The following is a 12483-nucleotide window of genomic DNA, read 5'->3' on the forward strand; positions in this document are numbered from 1 at the left end:
ATAATAAAACTGCAATTGTAATGGTGCTTTCCTGAGTTCTCGGAATCGTCCCAGTGAATTGTTGAACCTGAGGGGGTAGTGGGAATCCCCAAATCTGTAGCCAGCTGGTCAGAAGTGAGGTTGACGTGGGGACCCTGAAAATGCACAGCTAGTGTCTGAAGTGAGAGCAGTCTTGTAGAGGACTGAGCCCCCTAACCTGTGAAGTTTGGCCCAAATCCAGGTGGTTAGTGTCAGAATTGCATTCTACTTTCAGATGTATATTTGATTAAAAAAGGAAGTAAACTTATTTATGAAAGAGCCCGTATCTATAGTTTACTTATTCAACCAAATTAAAACTTTGGGAATAATTACATACATTAAGGCATTTATGGACGTTTCACCCCAAATTTAACATTTATAACTTTAACCAATATTAAAATATTAACTGATATTAAAAATCAGAAAAACGTTCTAAGAACCCACTTTGGAAGTAGGGCTTTGTCAGCAATATAAACATCGTATTTGATGGAGTGTTCAGATTATGGAATAACGGGAAATAAATTAACTTTGAAATTTAGTAGAGTGATTTTTTTTTTAACTTGATCCAATGCAGGGCACTGTTCTTTCAGTCAACAAGAATCATATACTGACACTGAAGTATTTCCAAAGGATAATCTTTAAACACTAGTTTGCTGGATTCTAGTAAGTGTTAAACATAATTTTTATAAAAAGCATTCTGTGGTCAAATAAGTTGGAAAATTGTTGCGTTAAGCAGGTCTCTTCACCCCGAGCTTCCCTTCTTTTTTTTTTTTCTGATATGAACTGTGAATCTCTAGGAGACTGACTCAGACACTGCAGTGTATGCTTATTAACTTTTTCTTATAGCATCTCACTGGACCAGTGAGAAAAAGATCAACAGATCATCATGATATGTTGTAATTATAATGCATTAAAACTGGATTCATGTTTTGAGCTGTACAGAGTTTTAATGTTTAATCAGGCCTTTTATGTCCATTTCCAGATATGGAAAAAAATGCAAAAGTCAACAAACAAAACCCCCAAACTTAAGAAAGTTTCTTTTTAAATTATTTTATACTTTAAAGTTTTAAAGCATTAAAGGTCAAACCTATGGCAAACGGAGAGGAAACTTATGCAGATAAACTTCCTGACATTTTTTTAATGACTATTTTAAAAGACCATTTTGTTTTCTGTAAATTAACTAAGATCTCCTGTAAGGGCTAAATTGGCCTTCAATGCGACTACGAAGAAATGGGATAAACATGAAGAGTAACTACAAGTACAGATCTTCCTTTCAAATTTAACTTTAAAATGTCCACAAATGTGTTGGTGTGCTCTCAGGTTACTTTTTTTTTGTTTCCTAAATTTTATTTAAGAATTCATACAAAATACTCCAGATAACTGAGTTTCAATCCTCATCTTCCTCTTCTTCATCTTGATTAATCTGGAAGTAACATAATTCGTAACTTTCTTTGCCGTTAGCAACTACGCGTAACCAATCACGGAGATTACTCTTCTTCAAATATTTTTTGGTGAGATATTTCAAATACCTTTTGGAAAAAGGCACCTCGGAAGTTACAGTGATCTTGCTTTTGCTTCTTTCGATTGTTACAATACCTCCTCCGAGATTCCCAGCTTTTCCATTCACTTTGATTCTTTCCTGAAGAAACTGCTCAAAATTGGCCACATCCATGATTCCATCTTCTACAGGATGGGTACAGTCAAGAGTAAACTTCAGGACCTGCTTCTTTTTTTTGCCCCCCTTCACCACAAGCTTTTTCACTGGCGCCATCGCCGCAGCAGAGGCAGAAAAGGGTCAGGTTACTTTTTGAGCCCATTGATATGGCTTATGTCTAATATATAGTGCCTTCTTCATGCATTTACCAAAGAAAATTCCTTATGCATAAGCTTTACTCACTACATGACCATTCTGATGATGCTTTGAAGTAGAAAAAGACCTATGTTTTAAGACCTATGTTTTAGGAATGAGACTAAACTCAACTAATGGGACAGAGAGCTTTACAATTATTTTGGATTGCAGGACATTAATGTAACAGGAATCTATATGAGGGTCAGTATCTTTATGAATTATGAAACCTTGTAACACAAGTAATGAACAACTCTGTGATTATATCAATAACATTATCATAGATATCAGCAAGATTACCACTCCTAGCCATTTCACTGAAATTAGTGTTATCCTTCCTCTAAGGCATTAAGGGGAAAACAGGGTCAGAGACCAATAGAAAGGATGTGGAGTAAAACATAATAGCAGAACTTGTTGATAAAGGTAAAGATAAACAAATTTTTTTGTTGCTGTTGCAAATAATGAATTGTTCTTGGCCGTTAAATTTATTTTAAGCAGTGAAACACTTTCTTCCTAAAAAGCTGGAAAGCCCAGTAGGTGTATGGGATATTCTGGAGGCTATGTTTGACAGCCTGGCCTGAGGGGCTCCATGGAGCCCAGTTTGAAAACCTTGTAAGTAAGTAACAGATGAGTTGAGGTCTCGGTGACATGGAGCACAGAGAATCAAATGATAACACCAGATGTTTTTCCATCACACACGACACGATGGTAGCTGCAGGAAAATTTCCAAGGAAAGTCTCCCTCATCACCTCTATAGTCCCCCTTCAGGGATCCTGTTAGAAAATAATGCTGGTATCCACACCTTATTTAAATTCGACCCTAGACACCTGCTTTCTTTTTGTACCCACATATCCACAATAGCCCCTTCTTTATTTCCCTGGTTCTTTCAACTTGCAACTGCTACTTCAGGAAAAGTCTGTTCCTCACTCCCTGCCTGTCTTTTACATTTGAAAGGAAAAAGATCTCAATTGTGAATGATGACTGCAAAAGCAACACTAGCTTCATCTGTACTATCAAATGAAAGATTTAAATTCTGAAATGAATTAGACATTAAAAAAAAATACCACCAACTGAAAAAGCTTTTCAGAGGAATCAGAACTCCATTTCAGCTTATTTACAAAACTCTATTGCCTTTTCTCCCTGGTTTAATCAAACATGCTCTTCCTCAAATACAAGCATCCACTACGATAGGGCACAATTTCTCACTCAATTTTGTTTCTAATTAACCTCTAATATTAAACTTATATCATCTTCTATAAAATCCCACTACAAAAAGGAATACATTCCAGGTATATTATGGTTGAGTGGTCATGTAAGTTATCCTCAGAATCTACTCTCCTCATATTCATAATTATTTTTATCAGATGTACCCTGAGTTCCACAATGTCTTCAAAGTACATGCTCTTGAACTAAAATCTACTTGTAGACTGAGTACTCTCTGAATTTTAAAAAATTCAGTTGGGCACTTGTACCACAAATACACCCAGGATGTATTCCTTTTCTAAGTTTTGTTGATGGTCTTTTTTTGTTCCTGTAAATTCTAATAGAAAAAAAACCCCACACCTGTGGCATGTATACTAGAATTTATGACTGAATAAGGCAGCATCTGGTATTTACAGTTCCTTACAACATCAAGGGATATCATTTAAACATGATACCTGCTTTAAAATCATCCACATCATAACTTCGGGAGGCTGGTGAAATAGGATGTAGATCGCTTAGGCTATTAGGCAGTAATGTTAAATGCTGCCATATAAGGGTCAGCTATAGTTATAATATGAAAATATTTTATTAAAAAGCTTTTGTTTCACTTGTAAAATTTGTAGAGCTTTCTTTTTATTGTAATACTTAGTGCTGTAGTGCAAACTACCTATGAAACAACCTGTAAGAAAGACTTTGAGTGCCAGCAAGGGTTTTACAAAATATCAAGTTTTAACGGGCATACTTTGAATCCTACAGATGCTTAGAAAACCAACTGATAAAGCCATTCATTAATGTTCAGAAGGTTCTCTGTAATATCATTCATAAACATACTAGGCAAAGAGAGAAAGCTTGGAAGAATTAATATAAATCATTATATTTAAAACTTAATGTCAAAGGGAAATTAATCTTACACTAATCAGGCATCAGACAAACTATGCTGAACAATTCAATAGTGACTACAGTTAAAAGACAAACTGAAATAATTAAAAGGGTGTAATGTGACCTACAATAAGTAGTACAGCTGCTTAAATGCCAGCATGATGGTCAAATGGCAGTACAAAGTACTGAGAATTTTAGAGTCGTTGGATCATGAATACTGAGTGCACAAAGTCAAATGCACACAACACTTCAATATAATATTGTATTCTGCTTATGAATAGAGCAGTAAATAAACCCAGAGCTCTCTCTTATTTCTCTATCTGAACCAAAAAACTTTCCTCAGGGCAATCATTAACTTGCCAATATCCTTTCCACAGAAGATCCTATAGACTCATTCTGTTTTCAAAATCATACCTACACAGGCATTCATTTTATAAAGACACATCTTTGCAAATTTCAAAAGTTCCCTAATGTTCTCTTGCCCACAACGGGTAAGCAAGTGAACTATCTCCTGTGAGATATTTTGCCTAAGACAGCATCACATTGTGATCCTCTAGGAAATGATATTCACAGGTCTTTCACACCAAGGTTAATAAAGCTTACGATCCCTACCAAACCCTGTGAGTGTCTGCATGACCCAGAGAAGTAGTCTTAAACTTTAAATGTGTTATAGAACCCCCTGGGGATCTTGTCAGAATGCAGATTCCCATTCAGAAGGTCTGCAGTGTAGGTTGAATTTTGCATTTCCAGTGGTTTTTCTGTGATGCCTATGCTGCTCCTCTGTAGGTGGCTTTCTGAGTAAGAAGGGTTTAAATCCTAGTTGGCAAATGACAGCACAGGCTGACAGCCTGTTTTTGTAAATAAAGTTTTACTGGAACATAATTGTGTAATTCACTCATATATTGTCTATGGCTGCTTTCATTCTATAACTGCAGAATTGGGTAGTTGTTACAGAGACTTTTTAGCCTGCAGAGCCTGAAATATTTGCTATCTGGCCCTTTAGGAAAACATTTGGTAACAAGTCATCTAACCAAATAGCTGATTCTTGAGTTTCCTCATGGATTCTCCAAATTGGTATTTGATAGGTATCAAAGCAACATATTACTTTTAGGCGATAGGAGACCTATGTATATTAAACAGCAGGGGCTCAGGAAGAACAGTCATATCAGATAGGCCTTTCTGCTTACTTGATATTGACAGATGATAAAATATCACAAATAAAATTAAGTTCAATTTTAGAATATCTATTGATAGTACATGATGGCTTAAACTCCCTATAAGGAACAGCAAAGACAAATTTGCTGAGAGTAAAGACTGAAGAGAAGTGTCTGGAAGGAATTATGTAACTCAAAGAGCTCAAGACTTCAGCATCTGACATTTTTACACTTTATCCAATTTGCCTTCAAAGTGTTCCTTTGAGATAAATCTAATAGAAATGTTATTCCTTATTTTCTCAAGGAAAGATGAGTGGACACACAGAGAATTAAATGAACATTCCATACTCCCAATTAAAGTTGTAAACACAGGCTGGGAAAAAGCAAGTTGTCACAATTAATAATATAAACCAAGAGATTAAGCTGTTGTCCAAATCTGGTGTTGTACAAAGCAGGCAATTCTGAACAATAAGCTTTAAACTGGAATAAAGAGACTTACCAATATCGATATTACTGGACTAATTCAGTGGAATGGGTGTGTGACTATTATTTCTTCTACCTACCAATTAGTAGGAGGAGAGAAGCATAAATATTTGATGAATATCATATAGAAAGTTTGTGGCATGTATATAGTTTATTCCAAAGATCTTAGTTGTTCTCAGTGATCTGTTTGATTATATTCCAGAACTGTGACACAGAGGGAAGGACACCGTCTGGAAAAAAGGAAGTGTCCAAGCCTGATTGTGGATAAAATACAGCTACAAAAATTCTCTCCACCTCTTCACTCATTCACTCATTCTACAAATATTTACCGAGCACCTACTACTGTTCTAGGTGTTTGGGATACATGAGTGAATAAAGTAGTCCAAGATACCCTCATCAATCTACATTTTTGTACAGGATAAAACAAAAACAATAAATATAATAAATGAGTAAATTATATGGTATGTTATAGAGTGATACATGCTTTTGAAATACAAAAAACAGAGCAGAATAAGGGCTTTTGGGAGATCTGGGTAGGATTGAGGGGCAGCATAATAAAATTCTATCACTTATGTTTAAATGAAAGTCTTATATATGTGCACCTTGCATAAGCTAGGTTACCTCTAACATTCTTTAAAATATCAAGATTAAGTGATATAATAAAAAAAGTTCCAGAAATTCTACCTCTTGTTCTGTGAAATTTTAGAAGTGATTAACTTGAGAAGTACCTAGTACTATGTGCCAAGGCAATCAATTTCTAGTGAACCAATTAATTAAGATCTCAGAGTATTCTAGCAGTAAGTAGAAAATGTGTAATTTGGTTTTTTAATGATTTATAATCTGTTGCTAATAGTGACACCATTCAAGATTTCATACCAAAAGTAAATATACATAATTTGTATTATGATATCAGGATAAATGCCAAAAATGTATTGATATATCAACATTTATGCAGGAACTATATTTAATACCATATATCAGGATGGATGAACACTTATGTGGCTCCCAAGGTATACTTTAAGATCTGATTTTTGTTGTATCGATATATTGCTTTGCAGTACAGAGTCTATTCTTATGAGAAATTCCAGACATAATAGAATTGTGCCTCGAGTTTCAGACGTTAAAAAAAAAAAAGTGACCACATGGGAAATGACCTAAAATAATATACTTAAGCTGATGAAAGTCAAACTGTTTTATCAGTATAATAACTGATAATATGATCCACAGATGGATAACATAGATTAAGTAGAAATGCCATAAGGCCACTATTGAATAGGGTAGGGGATTAGTGTCTTTGTACTGCATGCATGTGGGGATCAATTTTATGTTTAAACTGAAAGCCGTAAGAGACTTTCTTGAAAGCCACTTTAAACCCCATTCCCACTATTCATCTGGAAGCTGCTTTGGCTGAGCAAAGGCAGTGCTCATAGAAACTGCAAGTTAGCGCATGCCTAGGACAGGGCATCAAAGTGACAGCACTCCACTATCACTATCGGCATTGACAGAACAGCAGCAGTAATTCCAAACAAATCAGGAAAGAGACACTCAATTTCCTCAGACTTTGAGTAAAAATGTTAGTAGACACTAAAATATCCCATTAGACATCCATCTTAGATCAGATTTAAGGAGAAAGGAGTGATGTTGGATAGACACAAAGAACTAAACTGGAACAGTTCACTTACACATCTTAGATCCTTTCACAAGCTCCATGAAGTTCAGTGCTGCCAGGGACCCATCTTTTTTTCTACATGTGCTTTTCTTCTAGAATACACTACTGAATTCTTCATGCTTTGAATTGACAGTGCTAAGGCAGAAAGTCTACTGCCTTTGGCCAATTTCAGTTTTTCTGTACTTTTATTTTCTTCAAGGGATCAAACATTTTCGTGAGAGTCACAGGATATTTTTAAAGTTTTTTTTTTTTTTTTTAAAATAAGATTGACTCTTAAGTGTCTTACTGAAGCTCTCATGCATCTAATTAACAGGTCAAGGTAAAAGCGACAATATATGAGTCATTTTGAAAGCTCAAAAGTTATGTTAAAAACAAATGATTATCTTGGTGATTCACTAAGCATAACAATTTAAAATGTGAGCAAACACTTACACGCTACATTTCAGGAGAAACATTTTTAAAGTGATCTTCACTTTTACATTTTAATGACTAACTATGACCTTCTACATTATTATATCAGCTCAGAATGCGAAGTGCATTTACATTTTTCCTGGTATCTGATTAATAGCACCTATGTTATTTGATATAGAGAATAAAAAACTCAATTACTCTTACAGAAGTTTTTCAAGGCTTACTAAACTCTTTTTAGTTATTGTTCTAAATGCATGGAATAATCTTAAACATAGCAACGCATGCATGCTAAATACTTATATCTAGAGCTTCAACATAATGGACTCTTATAATGGGGGCTTATATCACTAGACTTTGATTAAACAGTAATTATGAGCTAAGGTAAAAAATAAAAGTCAGGGTTTCTGAAAACTGTTTTGGGGACAGATTTAAGAGATTCCATAAATGTGTCACCATGATACCCCATAATGGCTTATATATGTGAGATGGTCCTCTTAGTTCATCTTGTTTTCTGAACCATATAGTAAAACTGGAGGAGCACTGTTCCAACAGCAGAAGTTACTTCAGCAAGGTTGGAGGATAACTACCATATCCCTCTCTCCCAGTAATTTAACTTATCTTTGTTAGGTCACCTCCATGAAGAGAGGAGAATCACTGTCCAGTGTTTGCAAATATGTGACATCCATGATTCAGGCTGACCCACTGTAAACTGATATCATTCCATAATAAAAGGACAGATACATTAACATAAAAGAATGAAGAAATATTGCTTAAGGCTGACTATACTATGATGTAGAACAAGAGAGTTCACTGCATACTCTGGTCAAAACCACTCTTTATAAACTTTGGGCAATTCAATTATTGTCACAGTATTTTAGCTTCTTTTTGATTTTTTGTTTGTTTGGAAATCAGAAGTTTCCAAAGTGTATGTCCCTTTTTCTATTTCTGTTTGTTTGGGCCAATCTCAGCTTAATGAGGAATAAATGAGATGTTTGAGTTTTCACCAACTGCAGCTTTCAGTCTTTCTCCTCTGCCACTTGATATCTTAGGCACGTCACAAATCTTGCCAGTTCGGTTATTAAAAGTCTGTCGAGTTTAACACTTTATTCTCAAATTAAATTCAATCTTCTCTTCTCCTCCCTCCTTTTCTGTACACGGACTTGTGGGGATTGCTGAGCCTAATCAGTAGACTCTGGATCTGCCCCAAGGGAGGTTTCTGGCACCATTTTTGCCTACATGTAAGGCTTCCTTATCACCAACTTTGGGACTTAGTTGCCAACTTCTAGACAACAAGACAAGTGCCACCAAATGTCCTGTTACATATAAATGATATAGCAATACATACATAGCGGTGCCCCTAAGGTTCAATTTAGAACACACTCCTGTAAACTTTCATTTCTCTCCATTCTGATACACTTGCATTTCACCTCCGCCCCCAAAGACAGCAAATGTATAACAGTGAAGAAAAGTTGGATTACCATGGCTGTTACATCTGGATGTCTCCACGAGCCTGCCATTTTGATCGTAGCATGCCATTGCTTGGTAACGATATCCTTGGCCACATTCCTTGATGTCTCCTTGTACCTTCATTCCCAGCAACACTTCCACTTTCCCCTCTGGCAAAATGCAGTCTGACCAGTTCCCCACAGGCTGTGCATTATACTTGTCACAGGGACAATACTGCGTCTCAATCAGGGGGTACAAATGAGAATTTTTACATTTTTCCTTCTTTTTACTTTTTCCTGTGGAGAAAATTAAGTTGGAAAATATCATCATTAATATCAAGCATCCCTAAGTTTTCTCCTTTCCTAAACATCCTTTATTTTTAACTGTATTCAACAGTAGCCTATAAATAAATGCTATCTTCCCCCTCTGTAGTGCTTTCTATGTAGGCTTTTGTTAGCTCTGGGTGCTTTGCATAGTGAAATTTCTCTTATTTTCTCACTTAAAAATAGCCCATTTTGAATAAGACACTAACTGTTGTGAATTTTACACTCCTCAAAATGATTAAAATCCTCTCAAATGATCATGTGCTTTCACTGACTGGGGAGTTTGAGGTAACTGCACAATTCTCTCCTTTATAACATAAAAATATGAAATGGAGAGAGAGAGTCACTGCACTGACCTGTACAGTTAAGTAACTCTTTTGTTAAGTCCGAATAGATGGTTTAGTTATACAGGATTACGATTCAGAAAGTGAGGTTTTTGCATTTACTTTTCTGATTGTGATTTTGCATCTTTCAGTATTTCTGAAAAATAATCACTTTGACATACTTGGTGATTAATGTAGGAAATAATAATAATCAAAATTAAGATATTTAATATCACAATAAAAATATTAGAAATGGTTTGTGAATAAATCGAAATAAATTCCCTTTTAAAATAAAAAGACCTTGAGTATAACAGTAATATGTGCCTGAAAAATATCATTATTTTAATTAGATCATAATTTATATTATGTCATATATGTTATATACTTTTAATTATACTGCATGTAACTAATTACATATGTTTTACACATATTTATCTCTAACTTTCATAAGCTGCCTTATATAACTTTCAACAGTTTTCATTATGACAGCTGGATCATTTTACAACTTTAAATTCTGAATACTCTACTAGCACCAATATTTTTAGGTTTCTTTTGCCACTGACAATATTTTTGAGTGCATCAGAGTTTAGTTCAATATGATGGATCCTGTTCCTGCTCGTTATATTACAGCTTTCTGTCATTGTGACTACCTTTTAAAATGTGTTTTCAGGTACAGAATTAATGTCATATTTCTCGTCTAGGATATCAAGGATAATCTGAGGCTGACAGTGAGAATGGCTTAAGAAAGTGAAGTGGCAACCTTTCCCCATGTTCCTAAAAAACTTTTCTCCAAGTACTTCACTGTCTGTAGGTAATCCACCAAAGGTACATGTTTAAACCAAAAATTAATCTACCGCGTATTGTATAGGGAGACAGAGTTCAGTTTTCAAGGCTGCTTTTTCTTTCTACTAAAGGTACATAATGCATCTGTCACTGCCAACTTACATCAAAATACGGCTCTGAATCCATTTCCGTATTATGTGTTCGTATAACAATAATAATGCATATCTGTGCATTTTCCAAATACATTGTCAGAACTATCTTAGCCTGACTTTTTACTGTGTTTTTCTGCCTTGACAAGTGTTGGCTTTGGCATCCCAATTATTCTTACCAACAATGGTGCGCTTTCTGGTCCTAACTGCACCACAGTCTCCACTGCAAGAAGAAAACTTGGACCAGCTGGTAAACTGACAGTCATCTTGGCAAGGAATCTGGCAGGCTTGGGTGAGGGCTGGCACGGGGCCTGCATACCGGAGACACTCATGGATACCAGCCTGTCCACCATCTTGCTTTCGACAAGTAATGGCTAAAGGAAAAGCAAAAAGATGTTTATCATGAATCTGAATGTCTGTAATTACTCTGTAATTTAGGAATTAACCTAACGTTTCTTACTCAGTCAAAGGAGTCCTCTTTTAATTCTTTATCTGCAGCAAAAATCTGGTAGGAGTGTTTTTAGTAATCACAGTAGTCATTAAATTGATCCTATAGGATTTTTTAAATAACAGATAACCCTCAGACACACACACACACACGTTTTTCTTAGATGCTATTAAGGATTTCAAGTCACATGTGGAATATACTTAGAAATGAGTTAAGAGACAAATAAATAATACATGGGTTCTGATAATAGCTTATGTTGAACTAAACATATTCATGGTGGTGCTGGGAGACACCCCATACCTTTAATAGTTGTTTTCATACCGTTGTCCACTCTGGGATTTCTATACAGAAGGGTCTTAATGGCAGCAAATTGGTTGGAGGGTTTGGGTGGAGAGAGAACACTTCTGAAACTTGTGAAGCTCCATTTGCATAGAAAGCATGTTTTTGTTTTTTAAATTACACTCAAAGTTTGTTGTGATGGCTTTGAAGTGGTTAGTAGTTAATGGGAGGGGGCGGTGTCAAAGTTCCCCACGTCCCTGTACAAATTCTTCACACGCACAAAGAACAACCACGAATTTAAAATGAAGACAAAAACTTTTAGCAATCTTAATCTATCACATCATAATTGACATTTCCAACAATTACATATGGCCTCTCCAAAAATAGTCAAGTAATTTTGGTTTATATATATTATTTTCCCCAAGACATTGTTCTACTGAAGTTTTTAAACCAAGTCATAGTTTTATTATGTATTGAACATAAATGTAGAATTGCTTAAAGGTAACAGGTCTTAATGAAAAAGAGCAAGTGATGTTTAAGTTCTGTTTCTCCCTCAGCCATTTCCCACTGTTGGTTTTAGAAATACTTCATTTTTCTATTGAGGAAGCAGATGAAACATTTAGACCTCGGTCCTGAAGTTAAGTCTTCATTGAACTAGCTTAAATGGCCCAGTCAGACTGACTCACATGGGCACTTTCAGGTTTGTGGTCTAGGCTGACACTGCAGCTGGTCTCTGCCCTGCTCAGAATTCTATCATCATGAAACTAAGATGAAGGAGCCTGGCATTTTGATCCTAAATTACAGTTAGTGCACACAGGGCCCCAGGTTGGACAAGACTCTCTGGATCTGTACACTAAAACTTAACACCCAGTAGTATAGGACTGTGTGATGGGGTGTGTACAAAGATTTAACAATTTTAGCAAAGGAAGCCTTTCTCTGTGTAGGTGAACACAACTTGTCGCAACTGCTGTAGGAAAAGTTACATAATTGTGCAAGTGTAGGTGAAAACTCACCTTTTTCTTAGCTACAGATATCTCTTCATTTAATACGCACAACATTGGAAGAGCCA

General features: G+C 35.6%; 1 protein-coding gene and 1 pseudogene across 1 annotated transcript in view; both read right to left on the minus strand.

Moving 5' to 3' along the window:
- Positions 1–12483, minus strand: part of THSD7A (thrombospondin type 1 domain containing 7A) — a 455073-nt gene that overhangs the window by 45269 nt on the left and 397321 nt on the right. Inside the window, exons 12-13 of the mRNA XM_030857690.2 lie at positions 10867–11061; positions 9142–9405 (exon numbers count right to left, since the gene is read on the minus strand). Of these exons, the coding sequence (XP_030713550.2) occupies positions 9142–9405; positions 10867–11061 (459 nt within the window). The remainder of the gene's footprint in view (positions 1–9141; positions 9406–10866; positions 11062–12483) is intronic.
- LOC115853645 (large ribosomal subunit protein eL22 pseudogene) lies at positions 1406–1789 on the minus strand (annotated as a pseudogene).

Source organism: Globicephala melas, chromosome 9, assembly GCF_963455315.2.
Source record: "Globicephala melas chromosome 9, mGloMel1.2, whole genome shotgun sequence".
Lineage (NCBI taxonomy): Eukaryota > Metazoa > Chordata > Mammalia > Artiodactyla > Delphinidae > Globicephala > Globicephala melas.